The sequence below is a fragment of the Ammodytes marinus genome (genome assembly GCF_949987685.1).
Source record: "Ammodytes marinus genome assembly, chromosome: 2".
In the NCBI taxonomy this organism is placed as follows: domain Eukaryota; kingdom Metazoa; phylum Chordata; class Actinopteri; order Uranoscopiformes; family Ammodytidae; genus Ammodytes; species Ammodytes marinus.
In genome coordinates, this window is record NC_137231.1 from 21,987,939 (window position 1) to 22,013,902 (window position 25,964).

At 41.0% G+C, this 25,964-nt stretch overlaps 1 protein-coding gene across 4 annotated transcripts in view; it reads left to right on the forward strand.

Annotated features, from left to right (window-relative positions):
• Positions 1–25,964, forward strand: part of dock8 (dedicator of cytokinesis 8) — a 55,333-nt gene that overhangs the window by 6,114 nt on the left and 23,255 nt on the right. Inside the window, exons 2-24 of one of the 4 annotated variants that reach the window (XM_080045023.1) lie at positions 2,541–2,652; positions 7,609–7,784; positions 8,752–8,823; positions 9,489–9,597; positions 12,788–12,997; positions 13,452–13,537; positions 14,331–14,397; positions 17,602–17,751; positions 17,985–18,065; positions 18,157–18,319; positions 18,437–18,573; positions 18,904–18,997; positions 19,870–20,032; positions 20,774–20,891; positions 21,369–21,439; positions 21,568–21,712; positions 22,230–22,331; positions 22,497–22,592; positions 23,102–23,336; positions 23,977–24,141; positions 24,281–24,459; positions 24,818–24,910; positions 25,700–25,795. In XM_080045023.1, the coding sequence (XP_079901149.1) occupies positions 2,541–2,652; positions 7,609–7,784; positions 8,752–8,823; positions 9,489–9,597; positions 12,788–12,997; positions 13,452–13,537; positions 14,331–14,397; positions 17,602–17,751; positions 17,985–18,065; positions 18,157–18,319; positions 18,437–18,573; positions 18,904–18,997; positions 19,870–20,032; positions 20,774–20,891; positions 21,369–21,439; positions 21,568–21,712; positions 22,230–22,331; positions 22,497–22,592; positions 23,102–23,336; positions 23,977–24,141; positions 24,281–24,459; positions 24,818–24,910; positions 25,700–25,795 (2,920 nt within the window). Of the gene's footprint in view, positions 1–2,540; positions 2,653–5,238; positions 5,317–7,300; positions 7,412–7,608; positions 7,785–8,751; positions 8,824–9,488; positions 9,598–12,787; positions 12,998–13,451; positions 13,538–14,330; positions 14,398–17,601; positions 17,752–17,984; positions 18,066–18,156; positions 18,320–18,436; positions 18,574–18,903; positions 18,998–19,869; positions 20,033–20,773; positions 20,892–21,368; positions 21,440–21,567; positions 21,713–22,229; positions 22,332–22,496; positions 22,593–23,101; positions 23,337–23,976; positions 24,142–24,280; positions 24,460–24,817; positions 24,911–25,699; positions 25,796–25,964 lie in introns of those variants that run through there. The other 3 variants (XM_080045024.1, XM_080045026.1, XM_080045025.1) reach the window with 3 other exon arrangements.

A 25,964-nucleotide genomic window follows, 5' to 3' on the forward strand; every position in this document is an offset into this window, starting at 1 on the left:
ACGGTGTATATCCTGTAATAGTGTGGGTTGGTGTGCATGAGCTTCGTCTCTCCAACGGTTAATATAGAGGGATGGTATTAGTGGTGCAGTTGTAATGGGCTCAGTCTATACACAGGGTAGGGCATGTTTCCTAAGAAGTCAAGTTACGAGAAGCTTTTACAGGGTTTTATATTGCCCTGGATACAAGCTGACAATACAACAGACAATCTGCATGCATGGCCTTTGGGTAATAATATTAATTTTTGTTTGCTGTTATTTTTCCTGTTTTTCAGAAAGTTCTTGTTTGGTCAGAGAGAGGAGAACCATCACACTTATGCAAAAGCTAGTCTAACCGCTCGGCTTGTTTACCATAGGCCCATTTCTTGCAGTGAAGTGGTTATTTAATCCGGTTCGAAACAGCAGTTTATAACAATCAGAATCACATCAATCTCAGCCATATACACTAGCTCATTCCAAAGAGAAGTCATCTGAGGCAGAAATCTGAGGTCTGTCCTGTCAATTAGCCCTCTCCAAATACCTGGTGATTGGCGGAGTGTTGCTAGGAGCGTCATCCCTTGTGTCTACCTGAAGCATTAGTTTTCCCCCTTATAGCCCACTTTAAGCTCCACAGGTGATTTTGACACATTACAAGGGCTCACTCGGCACATTCCTTTTAGACATTAGTAGGGTGAAAAGGGGAGAGGGAGTGGGTGTTGGCAGGTGCAAGGTGGGGTGTGTGTATGTGTGATTTCCTCAGAGTTGATAAGTTTGCAACTAACCATTGTGCAAGGCAAGGAACAAAACAAAAACATGCTCCTCTATTAAACCTGCTTAGTGGAGGATTGTGGCTGTAGTGAGCAGCCTTCAGGCGCGAGGGTTTGTACAGTATGTTTGTTGCACTGTCCCTTTATCTCTCTGCATGCTTTCCAGTTAAATACTGGTTATATGTATATTTTTAATACTGTATAGGTTAAGAGTGACGTTAGCACCAGTTATGATTGCACAAGGTAAAGGTGTTGCCATTGATAACAGAGTAAAAGCTGATAGTGTGGCCCTATACCTTTTGTGTGTGTGTGTTTGGTAATTGGTTGCTTCATCACATATTTAGTTTTCATGCCATTTGCAGCCAGGTATTTCTGCAACGTAAATTCTTGCATTGTTCGTTCTTGAATCTTTTCTGATGTGTCTCCCCTGTCCCTGGTGGTCTGGATTTTTCAATGAGAAGGGGAGCGGCTATGTGAACTTCAAATGAAACGCTGCCGCTTTGCTGGACTTTGCTCATACAGTTCTCCCAGCCATGCCTTTCACCTTCTCTTGCATTCAGCTATTGTATTGACTCAGCATGGTATGGGATAGACAGAAGAATTGAGGGGCTTATAAACAGAGAGTATTGTGCAATCTCTATTTATTAATCATTCCTACTCTTTTGTGTTGAACTGTAGGCTCTCCAAAAAATATATGTGTACAATATGATGCAGTTTTCTTTCTTGATTGTTAGTTTGTTGATTCGGTGTCCTGCGGAACATTAATAATATTATTCTGTACTGTGCTTGTTGACTGCAGCCACAGTTGATTTGACATGCTCACATTCCTCCCATTGCGCTACACTGTCCGTCTATGGGTCTGTGCTGGTAATTAGTAATGAGGCTGTCATAACAATGGCCTTAGGGCCTTAATGACCCCATCACCCATGAGATTGACCACAGGGTAAGCATTCGGGAATGTGACCCATTTACTTGGGTCTTTGCCGTCCAACTCTCCCCATGTGTGGAAATGTTGCAACAAATTGTTTGTGATGCAGCTTGTAACATGGCAAGATACATTGAAATAAGAGCAATGTCAACACAAACGAAAATGTTCACGTGCACATAATAAACACATTCATTCTCTCTCACACACACACACACACACACACGCACACACACACACACAGCCAATACTGGTCTTCAGTGAACAGCAGAGAATAAAGCAGTCATTGTTTAAGGTTCAGTGGAGCTCAAATGATATGGTAGATTAATTACAAAGAAATAGACAGTGTGTAAGCTCAGCGTTGCATATACTGTAGATGAAATGTGGCCAACGTATTGGGACACTGGCTTTGTTCTCATCATTCTCTTTTCTCCCATCTTTTTTATTTTTTGGAGAGGACTACAGGCAAACACACACACACACACACACCCTCCCCCATCTACCCAATATATTTGAATATACCACATTCCTATGTCATGTTGATTTCCTGCTCAATCTGACCCTTAATTCAGGACACCATATTTATCCCAGTGCCTGTTCGGTCACCAGCACAACAAAGCCTTCAGCCGACAATGGTTTGAATGGAATCACCATGGCTGACCAATTCAAACTTATGCGAGTAGGAACAATGGTGGAATTGCTCTTGCGTCTCTCATTAAGATACACCATGTGCATGTTGGTGGATTGACATGATGTTGTTCTGTACACATGTGAACCTTCAAACAGTCCACAGATATGGCACAGTGGCGTTGAAACAATTTTCTATCTTATTCCTGGACACAAAACCTTTGTTTGATTTTTTGTTGTTCCAGGCACTCTTCAGCAGAGATCAGACGACACTTCAGTGGGAACTATGGCTCCCAGGTCCAGCCCCAACACAGCCGCACCAACTCCAACGCTTCGGCCACAGTGTGCCTCACTGTGGTAAGTGCACTGTTTAATCTCAAACTTGTTTTGAACACAGAAAAAAACTAAATACATGGTATTCTCTAGAGCAACAAGATATTGATAGAAACCTTCCAAATCTGTATCTATTGAAGAAGTCCCTCACTACAAATACTTGGGCATTTGGATTGATTACAAATTTACTTTTAAAAATCTTACTCAGAAATTAAAAGTACAACTAGGTTTTCTGTATAGGAACAGGTCTTGATTCCCATCTTTATGTAGGAAAAGGTTTGTGGAAGCAACACATTACTCTCTGTTTTAGATTATGGTGATGTCATTCATAGGCATGCTCCCATCTCAAACCTCAAATCTCTAGATTCTGTTTACCACTCAGCTCTTTGATGTATAACATATGGCTCCCATCAATGTGTCTTATATAAGAAGGTAGGATGGCCCTCACTGTCCACCAGACAAGATCAACACTTTCACTTATTTATTTATTAGGGATTATTACGAAAACTGCCCCCCTACCTTTTTTCCTGAGTAAGATGCCTTTGCTTTTGTTATGTTGTCATATTTATCTGGTAGGGTATTGTCCAATTCTAGAATATGCATCTTTGATTGGTTAACAGCTACCTAGGTAAAAAGGGCAGGCAGATTGCAAAAAGAAAGGTAAGCACTATGAGACATTCTTTGTGTTTTAAATACATTTAAAATGCAGCTGAAATTAGCAAATGAAAACATATCCAACGTTTTAAGTGGGTTTTAGATGATCGACAGACTCAAAATGAATGCTGTGTTTACACAATCTTACTTCACTTAATACAAGTGATGTAAAGCTAGTTGAGGAGAAATGCATAGAGTGACCAGAAAGTCAGCGGAGTGGTCTCCTCTAATGCTTAACTCACACAGCTCTAGTGTTTGTGCTTACACCACCAAGAGGCTAAAAGCATGTATTTATCACATCCTCTTTCTGTCATTAATGCTGAAAACATCTGCTGCAATGTTGTGTCAAGTCTAGGAGATTATAATATGAATCATAAAAAATTCTGCCACAACATAAGTTAGTGCTCTGGCAAAAAATAGCTCTCTGTATTTCTGCAAAAGAGCCGACTTTGAGAGTAGACGAGATGAGGACTGAGTCATCATGGCTTTAACATGCTTTTGTCATAACTGGCCTGACAGTGCCTGTTCTTTTGATTCAGCTTAGCAGGCTTTGGAAAACCTTGTCTCTTTTAAGTTTCTGCAAAGGATTGAATGCCAATATGACGAGCTGATGTGTTTTTGTTCCCTCTTCAGTTGAAGCCTAAGCGACAGTCCTAGTGATTCTTCTAGCGCTCTCAAGCAGGCAGACCCAATGATGCACACAGTAATCCTTTGCAGGGATTTGTTCCTACTGCACTCTTTAGTCTCCCTCATGGTCGGTACCCTCTGAACCTCTGTCTTCTAGCTCCCAGATTCATGTATTATTCTTACCATCTCCTTGCTTTTACCTCACATTTCTTCTCTCTGTGCCTGCCTGCCATACGTCTCTATCTCTCTCATGTAAAGTTTTCCTAAGCTCTTAGGCGCTAAATCTCCTGGCATACCCGTGTGTGTGTGTGTGTGACTGACTAACTGAGCTGTAGCTCTTTGATACCCCCCCCCCAGTGATGATCCTTGAGCCTGTCAGCTGACAGGGTTTGAGGAGGAGTATACTCGGGCCATCCGTCCATGCTAGAATGACACACGGTTAATCTCTAACCTGTTTGAAAATGGGTCAGTGCCTTGGCTACCATACTGACAGGCGCCGTTTGGGGGCCCTGCTTACCTTGCAGCTTACACAGGCAAATCTTTAGTATGGCCGGATTTGGGATGCGGGAGAGTTTTTTTTTTTTAATGCTATAATCTCCGGGATGATAGTTTCTCGTTATATTCAGCGTTAGTCGCGCCTAGTACACACATTCACACTCCTCCCTCTCTTTTTTACTCTCCCACTATTTTTAGTGCCTTAATATGAGGAATGTGGAACCTTGCTGTTTGTTGTAGGGTTTGTGTGTGTGTGTGTGTGTGTGTGTGTGTGTGTGTGTGTGTGTGTGTGTGTGTGTGTGTGTGTGTGTGTGTGTGTGTGTGTGTGTGTGTGTGTGTGTGTGTGTGTGTGTGTGTGTGTGTGTGTGTGTGTGTGTGTGTGTGTGTGTGTGTGTGTGTGTGTGTGTGTGTGTGTGTGTGTGTGTGTGTGTGTGTGTGTGTGTGTGTGTGTGTGTGTGTGTGTGTGTGTGTGTGTGTGTGATGCATGTGTGTGTAAGTGTGCTTTTCTTTAGTTTCTGTTCCTGTCTGTTGAAACACCAGTTGATGGAGGGACGCCTTGCTGATGTCACTTCCTTTTACAAAGTCCTGTGGTTTTACTCTGCTTCAACTCTAAACAGTCAACACTCAAAAGCTGCTGTCAAAACAGTTTTGTCGGTTCAAACAGTCAGACTCGACTTAAAACACGTTATCAACTTTTGGTAATGCTGATTTTTTTCTCCATCAGATCAGACTGAAGTGCTTAGCTTCTAGGAATATGAGGATCAATCTAAAGAGGATGTGTGCACTGCGCTGTGGCTTGGTTTCAACAAAAAGCATTCAGTGTCAGTAGGTGTATACACTGTAGGTTCCCATATCCGGAGTGCGCCATTTTGTACGCTTACTTTTTATGGTGCAGTTTCCATTTTTCGCCGGGTAAGTCTCCGATATATTTGTATATTAGCACAGCTGTCCTCTTAGTGAGACTTTTAGATGAGATAATTGGAGAACTTGATAGTCTTAAATATTGTATTTCTGGTCAAATGGGGTTGTTGTTTGTTAGAACATTGTTTGTCATGCTTTTCTTTACATGTCTGTTTGCTATGCCCACACACTTCATGCACATGCACATCAAGTGAGTTGGTAGATGATGCATATGGCTTGTTTGTTTTCTAAAGATGGATGTTACCTCACTCCAGTAGTATTTAATATAAAAGTTAATGGCTTTAGAAGTATGCAATTTTATTAAAAAAAAGGAGTTTATTTTATAAATGTTTCTAGTGCAATGCTTTCTACAGGTAAAAACTATCTCCGTTCTTGTCAATACTTTGGAATGCATCATCTTTATAATGACAGAGGAGTAAGCTGTTGAGAGGCTGGCTGTTGATTTGGAAATGAGAGGGAGTTTCATGCTAAACTCATGACTCCACAGCGCAACAGGCGCACTGAGAGGTTCAGAGGCATGCATAGATTTGCATTCATTTGTTTTTGTTAACCTCCACACTACACAGAATAAGGAGGCCATGCCACAGTGATTGTTTGAACTCGGAGGAAGAGTTCCAGGGAAATGCACATATTGATAAAGACGGCCACTGTATTGTTCACGCCTCCTCCAAAGAAAGGAGGAGCTGAAGGTGTCATGTATGTTTCATGTAGGCCTGTCATTAACAATAATAATGTTCCATCTCCCTCTTTGTGTGTCCTTTCATCCTTGTGTTGCATGCTACTAACCGTTAGCACTAAATCATGTTGTTATGTTTAGCTTTTGAATGCTCAGCAGAGAAAGATTATCCCTGAGGGGTTGGATTGATGTGCAAAAACATGTCTGAAGGCAAATGGAATTTTTCTCTGCGTTTAAAAGTTGAGGGCAGCGGCGGTGACTCACCTTGCTGCTGCAGTCATCTCCACCTCTTCTGTGTGTGTTCATATTATCTGTCTGTGTGTATGCAATCGGCTGGTTACGTTCTGTTTTTCTCTCGCATTCAGTCACTCACACACCCAACCTGTGTGTAATGCAAATGTTTCCTGTGTGGCACGGTGTGCAAGATTAAAAGCTTAAATATTCTCTTGGTTATGTGCCAAGGCAGATGTTCTCACTTAACTCTGTGCTTCGAGAGACTTGGAGAAGGCAGAGTCATTTTCTTATTGATTATTTTGGAAATCTTATCAGTAGAGTTTATTTTCCAAGCTTAAGCCCGCAGACTTCTATCAGATTGGAGACCCGCCATGTTTGCTGCCACTTTTCACGGAAACACCTGCTCCATGCAGGTTCCCCTTATTACAATCATACAGCCAGAAGGGCTCCACAAAAGAGACATGTGTTATCTCATCAGTTGTGCGTTTTTTCCCCCTACTGTGGGCTCTTTCCAATGACGATGAGCACGGCTATTCTTCCCTGTTAAAGTGCCAGTAGGAATTAGTTTCATCTTTTCCACTTGTGATTTGAACAATTTATTCTGATTCAAAGACCCTAATGAAAAATTCTTCACATTTTGCACAGTTCATAAATGTGATAACAGCTCTGCGTTTGATCTACTCTACCTCTGTAATGCATGGTGATAGTGTTTGTGAAAACAGAAAACAAAAAAAAAAAAACCTGTCTGTCTGATAGAGGCCAGTTTGTTTCAGTTTCTATTTGTGTATGTGCTCCAATCTTTTGTTCCGTGTCAGGTATGAGCTATTAGAAAATAGTCATGATTCAACATGTTTGGTACCACCTCCCTTCCTCTCTTTCTCCTCAGTACGTCTCAGTGCAATACTGAACTGTACAAACATATCAGTCAACCTTTAGCTTGATTCATCTATTCTGTTGTCTGCTTACACATTTCCTTTTGTTACTTTCACCCTAAGCCTGAACCTTATCAGACAATTCTGAGGCAGTGACTTTTTTATTTATTTATTTTTAAAGATTTTTTTGTTGCCGTTTTTCACCTTTTTTATTTGGATAGTTTTAAGCACCGAGTTTAAATGGGGAGAGAGAGAGAACGGGAGTCGAACCCGGGTCAGCTGCAACAAGGACTAAGCCTTAACGGTACACATTCTACCGGTTTCTTAGTAGGATTTACATTTATGCTCTTATTACGGCAAATCATTCCTATCAATCCTAAAGAAGCTCTTCTGGTCATAAATCCACGGCACTCTCGTTCTTAAAACTGCAATTTAAGCAAATCTTGCTTCGTTCCTCATATATCCTGTTATTTCCTCCATCACCCCTTTTCCTTCCTGTAGCCGTCGTCCTATGAAGCGGTGGAGCCCCTGGACCTGGAGGAGTTCCTCATGTCACAGTTAAGGAGTGGAGAGTCGGCCCTGATGCAGGAGCTAGGAGACTTCCCTGACGATGACCTGAGGGTGGATCAGGTGGAGAAGGAGTGTCGCACCGTCAGACACTCTGTCCCTCAAGATGGGTCGGTATCATTGACCACACATTCTTAAAAAAAAAAAAAAAAAAAATGAAAATAGAAAATTCTCATTGAAATAAATTGGCAAGCTGTTTGACATTTTTTGCTCTAAAAATAAGTTTAGAAAATATTTTAAAGTTGCTACGAGGATTTTTTTTATTTTTCAGTCTCATTTTTTCATCTGATGATCGTACATTGCATGTAACAACTAATGAGACCAGTGGAAAGAATGCTATTTTTATGTAGTTTTTTTTTAATGCTATTGTCACAGGTCCGCTCACCCAGGAACAACAGCTGGCGTTGTAAAAGCACTTCCACTGTTGTCCATAAAGGGTTCAATAATTAATAAAAACTGAAAGTTCCTCAGAGCACATTTTTAAATGGTGAAGAATAAACATATTCATGCCTTCAACCACTGAGTTCATATATTCAAGGACCTTTTTTTGCTTACAGTAAAGTGTTTTTTTGCTTTTGTTTCACACAAAAGCATCTCATTTCTATTCCCAGATGGTTCCATGTAGGAAGGTTATACAGATATGTATAGCATGACACACTTTTAGTAAAGAAGAAATAGGGCTACAATAATGGCTGTTTTGTTGATAAATGAATTAGTATAGACTATTAAAAAAAAACATTGATAAAAGACAGGATTTAAAGAGTTCAGCAGAATCTATGCAGTTGCAACATAAATAGCACTTACAATGACACAGGTACATTTTTCAAGTGTTGTTATTCTGTCAACATGACTTTATCTTAGCTTATTCAGAGCATTCCCTTGTCCTGCACCTTGACCATGAAGTACATATTGAGATAAACAAGGAATGTGAGGTTTTTTACACTACTGTGAATGTTTACGTGTGTGTGTGTGTGTGTGTGTGTGTGTGTGTGTGTGTGTGTGTGTGTGTGTGTCTGAATGAATGTGTGTGTACATACTGTACGTTTCTTTTAATCATCCTTGTCCCTCTCTTTGTAGAATGGAGCTGGATGCCCATGTGAGAGACTGTGTGCAGAGTTACATACAGCCATGGCTTGTGGTCTCTAGAAGGTAAATGGTCTTCTACAGACAGGACACACACACACACACACACACACACACACACACACACACACACACACACACACACACACACACACACACACACACACACACACACACACACACACACACACACACACACACACACACACACACACACACACACACACACACACACACACACACACACACACACACACACACACACACACACACACACACACACACACACACACACACACAGTTCCAGTGTGAGTATTCAGGCCTGTCAGAGTGTAATATCCCATGTACAGCTACATACTGTTTGGTTTCACATAGACACCTTGACTGATAGGCCTGAGAAGCCTGAGCAACAACATACACTAGGTTCTCCTGTGTGAGGCCTTGCAGTACTAGCTCTCTCTCTCTCTCTCTCTCTCTCTCTCTCTCTCTCTCTCTCTCTCTCTCTCTCTCTCTCTCTCTCTCTCTCTCTCTCTCCCTCCCCCTCTCCTACCTAAACACAATCCCATACAAAGCACACACTCACTGTGATTATCTTGTGTAAGGCTTCTGTTTTGTTGTTATCTTGTTTGATTAGAAGTGCAGAGGTGTATCAGTCGTTACCATTCGTGTTTGTGTCTCTCTGGCTCTCTGACCTGGTGTGTGTGTCTGTGTGTCTTTGTGTGTCTGTTTAGGTGCCAGGGGGATGGCTGGAGTGCATATTCGGAACGAGCAGGCCTACACAAGCTCCTTCAGAAACAAACCTTTGAGTCCGATGTCCAGCCAGATGACACAGAGAAGCCAGTATGAAATACAGACACATACAACAATGCATTAAAAACATACATGCAGTCACACATCCTAAAGTTTCAGTTGATCTGGATACAATTAGCCAACAAACAACCCTAGGAAATCCTTTCCAAGATCCTTACTCATGGCTTTTAAATTGAGGGCTTTAACTAGGTTTGTAACCACAGCTTTTTCTTAACTCGTCTATTACTCAATCAAGCAGAAATATTAGCCTCCTTCAGCAGAGCCAGTCTTGCTACAATGGAAAACATTTTCACAACAAACAAGCAAAAGAAAAGATTACAGTTTTGTTTTCCTCAAAACCTTGCTCTTATAACAGATTCATTCTTATGTCTAAGCATGCGTCTGTTGGACATTAGTTTATCTTGGCAGAACACCTTAACTCAGCAGAAAAACTGGTAACTATCCAAAGTTCAAAACAATGTCTACCAGCACCTTTAAAATATCACAAATGAACATGTTATATATTGCTTTTCTGAATTTTGCGATCTACTCTTGCTTAGCCAGTAGCCTCCCTGCTCCATCTCCACACTAAACGTACAGGCATAAGACTTGCACAGATCATCTACTTTTGAATATCCACAAGAGGGGCAAATTAGTGCATTTCCCAAAATGCCAAATTGTGTGCAGAACTCCCAAGAAAAGATCCTTTCCAACTTTGTCCTCGAATGCCAAAGTGTTGCACTTGCTTAGAGCGATAAAGACCATTAAGTGAGAGCAGTAATGGTAGTCCATACTGATCAAGGCTTGGGAGAGAGAGATGACAATACTGAATGTGAAATGGGAGGGGAGGAGTGGGGGATGCTTTAATAGTGGGACACAACAGGGTTTTGTTAAGCCTCTTTCCGCTGTGGCAGTGGCCCTGTCAAGTTTGCGCTGCAGAACAGAACATGAATATTAAATGACTCTAGAGGTTCATGACCTCTATGTGTTCAGCCAGACAGTCTGACAGAGTTTCTAGTGAAAAATATGGTTTTACATTTAAATCAAAAGCGTATGTCTGCATGTCTCAGTCCTTTTTATTTTTGTTACTGATCCTTGCCTCAGCAGTAATAGACAATATTTCGGGCGAAGTTCCTCTCTCTCTCTCTCTCTCTCTCTCTCTCTCTCTCTCTCTCTCTCTCTCTCTCTCTCTCTCTCTCTGGCTCTTTTGTCTCATAGTGGCCAAATCCCTATAGCTCCCAGCATCAGGCAGTCGCGACTAATCCAAGAAGTCCCAGTTAGTTACCCAGCCATCCCTCATTCACCCCCCCCTCCCTGTCACCCCATCCTTGCCAATTCTGGTTAATCACCCAACCAAAAAAGTGCAGGCTTCCCATGGTGCACTTGCCAGAAAAAGTGTGGACGGACAGAGATTGAGAGGAGAATAACAGCACTATTGTCAGCTCTTATTGGCTCTCTATCATGGTCCAATCTAGTATAGACAATAGCACATGGGACTGTGGTGGGTGACGCTCCCTTAGTGCCTCAACATGGTGACACTTCGGCAGCAGGGTTGAAGCTTGGTCAGTCATTGCCCTTGGTTTTTAGGCCCGGGATGTGAGATTGATGGAATGGAAAGAGACAAGGGAGAGGAGGGGTGGGGTGGGGTGGCAACAGTGATTGTTCAAAGCAGGATGCTGCATGTGGGAGCAGTGAGGTTATGCCCTGCCCTGTAGCTGTAGTCTTGAGTAATTCCATATGGTGCCAGTGCCAGCCTGAGAGCCCTCTTACTTGTGGCATTGGGCAGAGGATGCTCTGGTCATCCAATAAAAGATCATTTTCACATGACATGAAAAAGCTGTCTGGCTACTTATTTTAAATTGCTTTATAAGTAGGATTTGCATCTTTCTATTCATTCCAAAATCCTAAACCCTCTCACAAGTCCTTGCCCGTTGAATCCCCTGAAAAATTGTGAATTTTCGAATAGTTTTTCACTAAAAGAAGATGTTTGGTGTGTCTGTGATGCAATAAAATATGTTCTTCTTATCAAAATTAATGTTAGATAAAGTGATTCCTGTTTTTTCTAGAGCCATTTTAAGAGTTGTTGCACATTTTGAATTATTTCTGGGACAATATCCTGATTCACAATTATTTTGGCCGGAATAATCATGAAATATTTTTACACTGTCCCATGCCTAATCCGTCTCCCATTACATTAAGTGAGTTAATATATAGACTTTAAGCTCATGTTCCTGCCTCGTGCTCAATTTTGTGCAACGGGCCAGTGAGTACACGGCATCTGGCAACCTTGATTTCCAGGGCTGTTGCAGGCGGCTCTAGGTCAGCCCGGCCCTCTCTGCTGCTAACATTTTGTTCTGCAAAAGCCACCAGTCTGCTGGGAGATCTCTGATTACAGAAGTTTGTCAGCTAATGCACAATGGGAATTGATATCAGTAGATATCCGTAACTCATACCATCATATATATCAAATTCCAACGGCTGTATTTCCTGTAACCTGGTGACCTCCGTATGTGCATTACTGAGGAAACACAGCATGGATATTGCATGTTTATAACAGAGAAGTAAGCACCTGCCGAGCTTCATTACACAAAGACTAATAGAGCTTTGCTTTCAGTTGCACAGAGTGAACATAAGCCTGTTTGTTCTCTACACTCAGTAAGCCTTAATCAGAAGAAAACACAAGAGACTGTCATTGTCCTCAGGCCAAACAAGGAAATGTCTAGACTGCTTAAATGCCTGGTAGCTGTTTGTCGCGTTTTGCTGACAACATAACCACGGAGGCTGAGTGTTCAATGCAGTGTATGTTGTTGTACAGACGAAGCCGTGGATGCATGGAGTTGACATTTCTTTGTAATATTAATGTATAGATAATGAAATTTGAGGAAGGAAAGCATCCATCTCTTGGGAATTACAATACGCTCGGCAAGTATGGATGCCCTTTTTTCATTTACTCAATCCCCCATTCAAATAATATGGTTCAAATGGAGGAAGAACTGGCTTTGACTGAATATCCATTAATATGCTATTCATTAGCCTGCAACCATTTTCTTTGATGTCTCTCTTTAATAACATCCCTCTGGATATTCTGCATTCATTTCCTCATCTTTTTTTTTCTCTTATTGCTCTATTTTTCCCACTCACGCATATTACATATTATTCCACTCACTATTATTCACTCTGTCCTCCCCCCCATCCCCAACCCTGTCACCACAGTTACCCCTTTTTGCTGTCTGTCCCCCAGGTCAAGTCTCCTACTCTAGCGGGGCTGACCGATGACTCCGGCCGCACACTGACATCCTCTGACTTTAACCTGCGATGTTTGAGCCCGGACCAGAGAGTGGAGGGGCTGCTGGCCTACAGCAGTCCAGAGGAGCTGGACCGCATCAACCAAGAGGCCAGACATGGGCACAGACATCCAGAGCTGTTTGCCCTCTACCCACCAGCCGACGAGGTAGTGGGACATGGAAAGAGCTGCTATGCTGTAATGAAATGTTTAGAGTTAGTCTCCTTCACGGTCTCTTGTGTCAATTTTATTTTTAAGAAGAAGTCATACACACCAAACTGCCGACTCATGTGAGCTTCAATACAAATACTCTTCCATTCAAAAATCACTTCAATCAAAGCACCCTTTTTTTTAACAGAAATTCCAAACATTCCCAAGGTTGAAAGAGATATATATGTATATAAAGCGATATAATAAAAAGCCTCACCAGGTTACGCCTTCCCGTAATTTGATTGATTTGTTATCTTGTTATTCTTTCATTCTGTAGTTTAAAAAATAAATTCAGTTTCTCACAATTCATGAACACCTGTGGATGTTTGTTTTTAAAATCCTAACTCTCAACCAAATGTATGAACATTACTTTGTGTGTGGTTTGAAAGCTCTCTGTGTTATTGTGCTCTAGGAAGATGCGGTGGAGATCCGGCCCATTCCTGACTGCCCCAAAGAGCACACTGGAGACCGCATCTTGATCCGATGCCAGGCCATCAAGTATGTCATACATTTTTATAATACTGTGGGAGGTGTGTGTGTGTGTGTGTGTGTGTGTGTGGGGGGGGGGTCAACAGCTGCTTTCTGTTTAACTTAATAGTTTGACAATTAAACAACAGTCAGTTGTGTCAAAGGGTTATTATTCTTACACCCCCTTGTTTATGAAAATGAGCTTTTGCTTAGCATTTGACATTCGGTACATTCTTGTATGTCACTACTACTTAAAAGTCGTAAAGGAGCTGTTTCACAAAAGGCTTTTGCTGTAGATGTGACGGACAGCGCAGTATGGGAGAGTGGAGGATGGCTGTGCAGTGGTTGTTGTTCTTTTCCAGAAAATCACCGTCCCTCCCTCTCTCTGTGGGATTTTGTCTCTGTGTGTCTTTCTTACATGCGCGCACACACACACACACACACACACACACACACACACACACACACACACACACACACACACACACACACACACACACACACACACACACACAGAAGAGTCTCTCTGCCTTTCAATCTAGATCTCAGAATTGTTTTAGTTGAACTCGTCTCTCTGCTCGCAGTGGTTTGGCCGCTTCACCCCTCATCCTTTAACCCTCAGTTCAAACCTTTCATCAGTCACTTTGGTAGATTTGTATTGCTTCCCAAGACGACAATAACATAAAAGAATAGAATGAAAAAAGAACATAGTACAGTAGAGGAAAATCTATGGTACTAATAATGTTGAGTGTGATAAGTATTTATTTTTTCTTTCTTTTTATTATTGAATTACTAATTTCCTTGTCTTTTTTTGGCATCATAGGTTTGAAATTGACATTGAGCCCATGTTTGCCACCATGGCCTTGTATGACCTGAAAGAGAAGAAAAAGGTAAGAAAACCTTGCCAATCTGTCATCGTTTGAATTTCTTATGTCGTGTTTTATGTTTCTAAGGTTGACTTACTAAAAGCATGTTATAACTTATGTGGAGACTTGTAGACCTTGCCACATATGGGACAGGTATCTACTTATAGCCCTGCAGTAGATGCATCTTTAGTGATTCTCATTATGGTGTGTTTGTTGTGGAGACTGTCAGAATGTCAGTCGATGCTAGGTCTACTTGTGGCCACAGGTTCAAAGTGTTGCATTTTTTATGGTTTGTGGTTCAGTTATTCTGACTGCTGTGATGGAAAACAACTTACAAAGGCAGCAACACTGGTGATTCTTATTAACCATGAGACCAAATGATAGCAAAAGTACCTAGAATAGAAATACGCATTATAGTAGAACGTGCTACTATCCATATCAGATTTGACTGACATTCCTTCTAATACAGTGACAAACATCTGATCCATGGTTTTAAGATTACGTCATCATTTTGAGTGCGTGCTTGCGGAAATCCTAGGTTAGGGGTCATTATGGTTGAGGGTCTACTTGCAGTAATGTAGCAAGAGGAAGCATCTCGAAAATCATGGTGACACATTATGTCAAATAAAGAAAGACTTAACACTCACTTAGACTGACTGAAAAGTTACTTAACAGGAAGTTAAATTAGTGACTTTGGTTACATCAAAAGCTACAAGCTACCGTCCTATTGGCACATAATGTGTGTCTAATGTAGTGTTTCTGTTTTTTTCCCACACCCTGTGTGTATCATGTACCTCCTCTTGATGCTGGGGATGTCTCATAGTTTATCTTGGCTGTCAGTGTGGCGGTGAAGAATCATTTTTAATCTGCTAGGTTTTATGTCTCATCATCCTCACAGTTTTTTTTTTGCTCTCCCTGGGGGTCGTCATGGTATTGGTTATTTAACTACTAATACGGCTCCGCATTTTCCCAGTCGAGCATTTTGAGCCTCGGTTGTTTGCATCTTTTTTCTGCAGATTTACACAGCTGGATGGTGTTTTTTTTTTGGGTGAAGGGGCTGGAAGGATTTAGTTTGTACTTAGGAGCTCACGGATCTGCCACATGAGACAGGGCTTTAGTAGCCACCGGCCTTGCCCTGACTGTTCTCAGAGCTGTCCAGCTGCTTTTGAGCTTGTCTGCTTGCAGGACTGATGGCTCTAAGTTGGTCGATGGCAATTTAATGCCCCGTAATTTAGAAAATGGACTGCACATAACATACGCCTGGGAGTGGGAACAACACAAACACTGTATAAGCCAATCACTGTTTTATATATATACATATCTCCCCCTATATGACAAAGAGGAAATGAAGGATATTTTCAGTTCTGCCTCCCGCACATGTCCTTCCATAAAAGCTGAAGTGTCACATTGTGCTTCCCATAAGATGACTTATTTGATCATGTGTGGAACTGAAGTGTGTCCTTCGAGGTTGGAGGTTTTATACTACTTCCTGCCTATTAACATTGAGCGGATGTAGCTATGAAATGTGTCTCTGTCTGAGTGGAGAAGAATCTGTAAAAAGCTTTGTTTTGTCAGTTAGATTGAATTTGTGCTGGAACTGTGAAGCATTTGCTGCTGACCTATTTATCTGTGTGAGCTCTTTTACTTTTTTTTTGTTACTTTCAGTCTTTCCCAAATCACTTTTCAGAGCACAAGTTTCTTTATTATTTATTCTATTTCTTTCTCTGTCCCTGCATCCCTTACTGTTTTGTTGTTTCACATCGGTGTAATCTGCAGCAGATGTTCATATAATTCCATGTAATACTCTGGTTATTATTAATCATGCCTCTCTGGTCCGCCTGCCAAGGTGCAGACAGGATTTTCCCCCAACACGTTAGCTATTTTTGATATGAGATTCGTAGACCTACACAGACAAAGGTTGCAGAGAAGACATGGCAAAAGGACGAATATCTCCTTACTGTCAAAGTCAAGTCATGAAATGTATTTTTTCTCTCCAAGTTAACTACTGGCAGTTAGTAGTGTTCTTGTTGTTGTTCTGGACAAGACTAGGCAGGCCTGCTTTTACTGGACTGTGACTGCAGCAGCCCATTGGGTAGATACAACATGTAAACCACAGCACTTTTTTGTACACACAGTGGACACTATGAAGTGTTTCAGTCTTTTTGTTGTTTTATTGACAAGACATTTCTTAGTGAAGCTGCGGCAACAATAAGCAGTACAAACTGTTGATTAATTGAGATTTTTTTCTGATTTTGAAGAAAAGGAAACACTTTTTTTTAAACAACCGTTTTAATGCTATACACAGTGTCTCAGTTGGCAACAATGGAATGGATGCAAGTCTGACCCATTATAAAAATGTAAAACACTTGTTTTTCAACAATGTGCGTCAGTTACACGTTTCCTCTGAAAAACAAGTAATGTTAAAAAGGGGCTACTTCATTCCTCGTGTCTCGTTTTATTCAAATGAAGTGGTTTATAGGTTGACTTTTGCAAGTGAATGTTATTCAATTTTGCTTGACATGTTTGCTCTGTTAAGTGAGAAGATGAAGCATAATGTGCTGTCTTCAGTCAGCTGGCTTCGATTATTTTGAAGGGATTTCCATGATTCCTAGAAGTCATTTGTCAGTGAGAGGTGGACTCCTCCACTTTGCTCGAGTACTATCACTCTTGCGGGACGTGTGTCCCATGTTAAAGTGAACGGGGTCATATCCATCACAAAGTCAGAGTTTGGCTTTCTGGCTTGTCAGACCAGTATTTGACAAATCAGATGTAAAACAAACCAGAAGGGATCAACCTAGTATACTTTTCCCAGCGTGTAATCTGATCCAAGTTGCTGTCTTGAATGGTTCCAATCCAAAGCAATTGTGCAGGTTTGGCTGCCTAGAAGTCTCCTTTGGTGTGGTCAATGGAATAGAGGTCCTACAGGATGAGTAGAATGAAGAGTGGTAAATGGCTTTCCTATGAATAGGCTCACATGACACACACCAGGCTAGGCCATGACATATGGCTGCTTTCCTAGCCTCAGGCCATTATGAAGGCCAGCAGAGAAACGGTGGAATGGACTGAATGGATGATATTCTAGGAGCAGACTTTTTCTACATTTTGGAGGGTCCTTATGCATTGTATCATGCCCTGAATACACACAAGTAGCCACCATGTATATGCTTTTGGTAAAGATGCATTTTGTGGCTCTTAAAAGTTAAATGTTCCATCTCTTTCTCCTTTCAGATATCAGAGAACTTCTACTGTGATCTGAACTCGGAACAGTTCAAAGGCTACTTGAAACCTCACACTCCACATGTGGATCATTCCACCCTGGCCAGATCGGCCATCTTCTCTGTCACATACCCTTCCCCAGACATCTACCTGGTCATCAAGGTAATAATGATATTCCATAACATTCCATACATCACAACACCTTAATGCTAGAAACAGATTGTAGCAAAGAAACATGATTCTGCTTTTTCCCCCCTGGCTCTAAATAACATACTGTATATTCGACCCTTGCTGTATTAATGCCTTTTACATCTGCCAACAAACTATGGATCGTTTTAAGTTTGATTATGCCAAGATACTTTAATGGCTCATGTACTTCCTGTCTGTGTTTTTAGATTGAAAAGGTTCTCCAGCAGGGAGAAATCAGTGACTGTGCTGACCCCTACATGACATATAGGGAATGTGACTCTGCAAAGGTAATGTTGCCGCCAAGCCACTAAACAGTCAGTCATAACGAATATACCGCATATTGGCCTTTTTACCATACTAATGTTTTGGGTCTCTCAGAACAAGGACAAGCTTGATAAGCTGCGTGGTCAGGCGGAGACGTTCTGCCAGAGGCTGGGTCGCTATCGCATGCCTTTTGCCTGGGCAACCGTCAACATCATGGAAGTCATCTCCACGGCTACCATCGACCGCGACGTCACAGACTCTGACAGCTTAAAAGGAGGTGTGTTCTCCTAATCAGCGTCCCTAACAGTAATAACCTTGTGATGAATTGCATGCATTTGTGTGAGGATTTAAGTACAGCTGTTTGTGCATCATTTGACACATTGACTTTTTCCAGGTAAATCCAGCAGCATTGACCGGAGGGCACAGCTCCCCAGGAGGAATTCTGAACGTTACAACACCATCGATGATCAGTTATGTAACATTTCAGCCTTCAAACCGGCCACCATCACTATCAGCACCATCTTCAAACAGGTCCGACCGCTAGTTAAGCACAGAGAGACAGACAGACTGTGGAAAATGTGTTATTTCCTTGAGATACAATACAAAGTATAACAGAGCGACGGGCTTGTGGTTACAGCCTGGCCTTGTCTCATTCTTTGATCAAACATGCCATTCCACCCCGCTTTGAGTAATGTGTCTACCATAAAGCCATAACTTTGGTTAAATGCTGCTAGAAACATTTGAGTGTCAAGGATTGACTTTAATGTTCAAACCATCTTTTTATTTTGTATCTGAAGCCAAGGCTGCAACTTTATTTCTTATTATTCTGAGGATTCTTTTGTTTCTTATCACCCTGGACAGGAGGGAGATCGTTTGAGTGACGAGGACCTGCTCAAGTTCTTGTCTGAGATCAAGAAAACCTCCACTCCACAGAGGAGAACAAAGACAATAACAGGTTATTTCTCATTGCATCCAAACACTTATTCTGAGATGTTATTTTATTTGATAAAGTGAGGAAACAGTTTCTACATTAAGGCAACTTTCTTGCTGAGTGTACTCACAACTGTCCAGTAACCAGTTAGCTTAGCTCTGTTAAGACTGAACACAGGCTTTTTAAAATCTGTACAAAACCTTGAAATAACCTTGATGATGTTGTGGAAGCCAATTTTATATTGATTAGTTTAATTCTACTCTTGTCTCTACATTCATTATTTGATCATTGTATGAAGTGTATTTCCTCTCATCTTGACTACTGTTATACTGTATCTTGTCTGGAGTTTCTATTGTAATTAAATCAGTCTGATTGGGCTGATACCCTTGGTGTGGGCCATCCTGGAAGCCCCCCGATTCAGATAAGCATTGATGTCATCAAGAACCAAATTTGATTGTTCCATTGTTATTCTACCTATCTGACCATGTCAACCATTCTCTATAAAGCAGCTCATTTTGTGTGTACAACTCAGTCTATACCCTGGCCTTGCTCTGAGCAGGATGCTATGGTCTTCTCTCCATGCATGAATGCTGACCATAATCATCTGTATTGTCTTTTGGAACTAAGTAAAGATTTGTTTTCATATTGGACTTTCGTGAAGTTTTCTTCAACAACAAAAACTTCTTCCACAATGTATAACGTGTTAAATTAGTGAAATTGTGAGATGGGCAGACATCATATTGGCATTCATCTTCCAAACTTGCTCTTGCCAATAAAGAGAATAATTGTACTTTTTCAAGCTATTTCTTTTAAAGTTTAGTATCATATCATTGATTCAATACACTGTACGTTCAGGTCACTGATTTGTGGATTTTGACTTATCTTGTGTCTTCCAGGCTCCATCAAACTGGACATGTCTCCAGTTCACGACACGCCACTGGCATGTTTGTCCACTGAGCTCATCCCTCTGATACCTGTGGCTGAGAAGAACATCCGGCCAGTCAAAGAGGTGCTGGAGTTCCCCTCCAGTGAGGTGTATGTCCCTCATAACATCTACAGGTGCGTTAGAAGGCAAACATATATTACTCAATTATAACACTCTCCTTTTTACAACTTTTACACTCCTAAATAAACCCGCTCACACTACAAAACTCCCAGCACAACAGAATGAAATAAAAAACAAGATTTTTTTTAAAAGCTAAAGATTCCTAGCCTGAGGTTTAAACAGGTTGGTTTGCTCTTGCACAACTTTTTTTCTCTAAAAGGCCAAAGGCAGTCGTACTGTACTCATCACTCACGAGCTGACATCGCTTTTGCTCATTTTAGTGTTCACTGACTATTTTTAGCCCTTTTCCACTAGGCTACCTTTAAAATTGCCTCGCAGTGTAACAATAAAGGAGGCAGTGTGTGAGCCGAAAAATCAACACTCCATTTGAAAATCGGTTTTGTTTGTAACACAACGTTTGTAAATTCATGTGTGAACAAGTCCCCCGCCTTGTAATTTATATACCGAAATCCTCAGAGCATTTGTTCAGAGGAATCTTGATTCCAGGTTTCGGTACAGATTACAGTGTAGTATTAAAACCACAGGTCACAGTAAAGTCACAGAGTCTTTAACAAACAGTCATTTACTGTCACCTTACCGCTACTGACAAAGATATCACTTTACAGACAGTGCCATCTAGTGATGTATATTGGAACTGCTTCATTTAATACATACAATGGTTTTGCATGATTATTTAATGTGCTATTAATCAGGAAGTCTCCCCTGCTCTCTTTCTCTCCCTATGTCTCTGATAGGAACCTGCTGTACATCTACCCACAGAGACTAAACTTTGTCAACAGGCTTACATCAGCAAGGAACATCACCATCAAAATCCAGTTTATGAGCGGGGAGGACGCATCCTGCTCTCTGCCTGTGAGTGCAGCTGTTCTTTTTTACGTGTGATCACGGTACAGTACATTGAATGGTAGGTTCTGTGACAAAAATGTCTTCAAAAGTTTGTCCATAATTAAAATCAAGTGGATAACTTACAAAGTTACATATATTTTAGTGCAAAGTTCCCTCTTTGTTTTTCCCTTGTTGAGCGTTTGTGGAAGGATAGTTACAAAAATAGGGAATGTTTTACTTGTAAGGCTGTAAAGCTTTGGCAGATATCAACTTGATTTGGTCTCATTTTGGACGACTGAATCCTCAAACTAGCTAGACAAACGGCACAGAACGAGGACTGTGGATTTTGTCCCGCATCACTTAGGTTAGAATTGCATTATGAAGGAATCTTCCAACAGGAGGAGTGATTAATGGGATCAATGGGATTTACCTGTATAAATAAAGGTTAAAAAATAAAATAAAAACGCTCAAGCCATTGTCATTTTTTAAATTTGTGTTTTTCAGGTCATATTTGGGAAATCAACTGGCCCTGAATTTTTACAGGAAGTCTACACCACTGTAACTTACCATAACAAGCAAGTACACATTAATTGAGTTACATTGTTCTGTATGTAATAGCTAATTCTTGTCAATAAAACTTTGACTGACTTTTCCTCTGTGTTTTTTCTTTCTTTGTGACTACCCTATCTACCCTGTCTCTCAGGTCCCCGGACTTCTATGAGGAAGTGAAGCTCGCTCTACCGGCTCGTCTGACAGAGAGACACCACCTGCTGTTCACCTTCTACCACATCAGCTGCCAGCAGAAACAGAACCAAAGTGGCAGCTGTGAGACACTCATTGGATACTCTGTGAGAATTTGTCCTTTACTACCCAACAAAATATTTCTGTATCAAAACCACAAAATAAACAATGAATGACTTTCTGAAGTAACTGTATAGAACAGTGTCTGGTGTTAAAGCCCCTGTAAACCCAAATCCACAAAATCTTTATAACAATGTAAATTGGGAGTGATGATAGTAAGCATCTGAAAAGAGTTAAGGGCATATTTATCATTTAAGTTGAACTTTACAGAAATTCAGTTTAAATGAGGCGGGCTTTGCTTTGGTCTTTAAACTTTTTTTTTGTTGTTGCCATGGACACATTTGATACGGCCACGTCCACTTAGTCCTGTCAAACGGTGGAGAAAGTGTTTGTTAACTACGTTTTACAATTTTTATGAACATTCATTTTCGATCAGATTTTTATAAAAGCTTATTGAGAAAGCCAACTTTGATATTTTGATTTTTACTATTTTATACCAGGTTTCCAGAAGCTTTAAAGTGCACATAGCTAACACAGCGTGTATGCTTTTTAATTTTCATTTAGTGGCTGCCCATGTTGAATAATGACCGACTACAGACTGGTCAGTTCTGCCTGCCCATTGCCTTGGACCGACTTCCTCCAAACTATTCGCTGCACGCGCCCGAGGTATACTCATCTATTATGTATACATTTATTTAAAAAAAAAAGATAATGTTGTGAATGTGCATCCATATAATGCCACTGTATGTAATGAATTACTAGAAGGCTAAAGACATGAATAACACTGACACGGATGACACAGTTATATTTTCTCTTTTCTTTGTGGTGTAGAAACTTCCTCTTCAGGTCCAACCCGTCAAGTGGATGGAGAGTCACAAAGGACTTTTCAACCTCGAGATCCAGGCCGTATCATCTTTACACACACAGGTGAACACAACAACACGGCCACTGCCCTCACTCACTCACTCACTCACTCACTCACTCACTCACTCACTCACTCACTCACTCACTCACTCACTCACTCACTCACTCACTCACTCACTCACTCACTCACTCACTCACTCACTCACTCACTCACTCACTCACTCACTCACTCACTCACTCACTCACTCACTCACTCACTCACTCACTCACTCACTCACTCACTCACTCACTCACTCTTCCTCTCTCTCTCCCTCTCTGTCATACACACACAAGTGGGCTGTACATTGATGCGCACACACATAGCACAACAAGTGTCCACTCTGCTGTATTAAGACATCCACCCTGGGTAATGCTCCATGCAACCTGTCGTGTCACATTTGTTTCTCTGTCTCTTTCGTTTGTTCTGCTGTCACTTCCCCTCATCCCTTTGCTTCCACTACACACACACACACACACGCACACGCACACGCACACATACACAGTAACTAATCATTCCCTTTTCCCTGTGGCAGGACAACCACCTTGAGCGTTTCTTCACCCTGTGCCACGCTCTGGAAGGCGGAGCTACATTCCCTCTGCGGGTCAGGGAGGAGAAGATTCCAGAGAACAAGCTGGAGCACGAGCTGAAGCTAAGCATCATCTCCCTGTCCTCCTCCAGTCTAGAGCCTCTGGTCCTCTTCCTCCATCAGGTGCTGGATAAACTCTTCACCCTCATCATGCAGCCCATGCTCATCGCTGGACAGACCGGTAAGCAGTTGGGATAAGTTGCTGCATAAAAAATGGCATTTAAAGTTATTATTATACATTGTTTTACTGCATTTCATTTGTATTTATTTATTTTTTACCACCCATTCATCAAGTAATGTCAAACATCCAGCTGCTTCTCTGTTTTGTATTGTTGACATTTTGAATGTTGTTAAGTTTAGGACTGTTGGTTGGACTCAACAAGACATTTGAAGATGGGTTCTGGGAACTTGTGATGGGAATTTTTACAGTGTTTTTTTTGTTGCAACTGATTACTTAAGAAAAAAAATAGTATTAAGTTGCAGCCCTAGAAATACACTCATATGATACAAATAGCAGATTATTTATATGAATGTTTGAGAGCAAGAAGATAACCACTTGACCACAGTTGAAAGTCTTCTCCATTTATTGCATTCTACACTACAATCTTTGATTACAGGGATCAACTACTAGATTAATCAATTTATAGTTTTAGCACTTAATGATTGTGCAATACACATATGTCTGTTATTAAGTTTTAAAGAGCAATACATCATATATTTTATTTCTAATGATGCTGTTATGGATTATATATCAGTCTCATTCTGTAATTGATATTATCGCTCTTTCATTCTTGTGTGCATTATTTGTTTGTGTCCTACAGCCAATCTGGCTCAGATAGCCTTCGAATCAGTGGTGTCTATTGTCAACAGTCTTCATAACAGCCAGGAACTGATCAGGGACCAGCAGGGTAGAAACAGCCTCTTGGCGACCTACCTATACTGGGTGTTTCGCCTGCCCGATCCCCCTCAAGACTCGCAGAATGCAGGTACTGTCACAAGGATTTCTAAATTTTAATCTGTTAAATTTCTTCTGTTGCTCATGCTTTCTCTGATGATATTTGCTGTTATTATTTTTTAGAATACATTTTTTTTGGTGTGTGTGTGTGTCCATGGACCTGTTTTTAGGTCCAGGGGGTGTGATACCTTCGGCAGAGAGCCGTTACAGCACCATGGGCCGGGCCACAGCAACCTTAGTTGGCTCCATGCTTCTCCAGTCCAGAATCCGCAGCAGCAGCAACCCTGATATTCCTGCTCCACACAACTCTGCTGAGGACGCAGAGATCAAAGAAATCCTTAATGCCAAGGTACAATTTGAATTTAATTTAAAGAAAAAAATGTGTCTACAATAAACATAAATAACGGTTTTGTTTTTCTAGCTACTGAGAGAGACTGCTACATAATATTCTTCATATTCTCTCAGAGGGTACACAGCATCCACACACACACACACACACACACACACACACACACACACACACACACACACACACACACACACACACACACACACACACTATAACACCCCAGCATTCCTGCACACACACAACACAGTCATTTGGTACTCATCCCCACAGTACATTAAGTATTGTAATAGGCCACTAGAAGCTAATGAATGCATCCATCACGTTCAATGTAATGGAACCCTTGTGTTTCTGTCTCCAGGGCCACAACAACCCAGGCAGCCGCATGTCTACCTATGTGGATGTGAGCAACCACCAGAACCCAACGGGAAGCACCAGACCCTCCAACAGAAAGGTAAAAAAAAATATATATATATTAGGGTCTCCCTTTTACTTAACTTTTTATTTTCTCCATATTATACACCACAGGATCCTGATAACAGTTTGTATCACCATTTGCATATTAATAGGAAAAATGTTGAATCTGCTTTAATTCATCTGCCCTATGGCACAACTGATATCTCACTCTTCTGAAGATTTTGGATGGTAATACCAATCTGGCCCTGTAGACGTTTTTAGTCATGCCATCCAAATGTGTCTCGTATAAAAGTTGGCTTACAAGTGTTTGTTCAGAAAATATACCATAGGTGATCTATGATTTCATTTACAAAGTGAATTGGATAATGATATCCGTAGCATAACTTGTTATGTTTAAATTACATTGGTAGATATTGAGGGACATTATGAAGTGTTAATTGTCTTACATTGTCTTACAACAAATACATTTTCTTAGAGGAATGATATTTCTTACATTTGGGATTTTCCACATGTATTCATTAGTACCCAGACTTTAAATGTCCTACTGTACATATTAATGGTTAGAACCGCCAGCAGCCACTTCCCTCTGTTCACCACAAGGTGGGAGTGTGACACTGACAACACTGGTGTTTTGGTTGTTTGAATTTCTGTGCAACATTATTCTTCCTATTTATTGATATGCTGGTATTTTTTAAATGAATTCAAAGTGATATTCATTATAACACAGCCGGGACTGTATTTAATAAAATATGCTTAATCCCTTAAGGTACCAAAGTTACCAAACGGGCTACCTCTCACTACCGTTTGTGTATTTTCTCTCTTGCAGCAGTTTCATGAGGAGTTGGCCCTGCAGATGGTCGTCAGCACTGGCGTCTGCAGAGAGAATGCTTACAAATATGCCTGGTTCTTCTTTGAGCTGCTGGTCAGTGTGTTTAAAAAAAAAAAAAACATTACAGAGGGTGGCTTTTTGAGTGACAAGAGGGCACCAATTTGGTTGTTAATGATAAATGGATGAAGTTATAAACATGACTCACACCAAACAATACATGACCTTGTGGTGGCGCACCTGAAAAGATGAATGATAGTTTAAT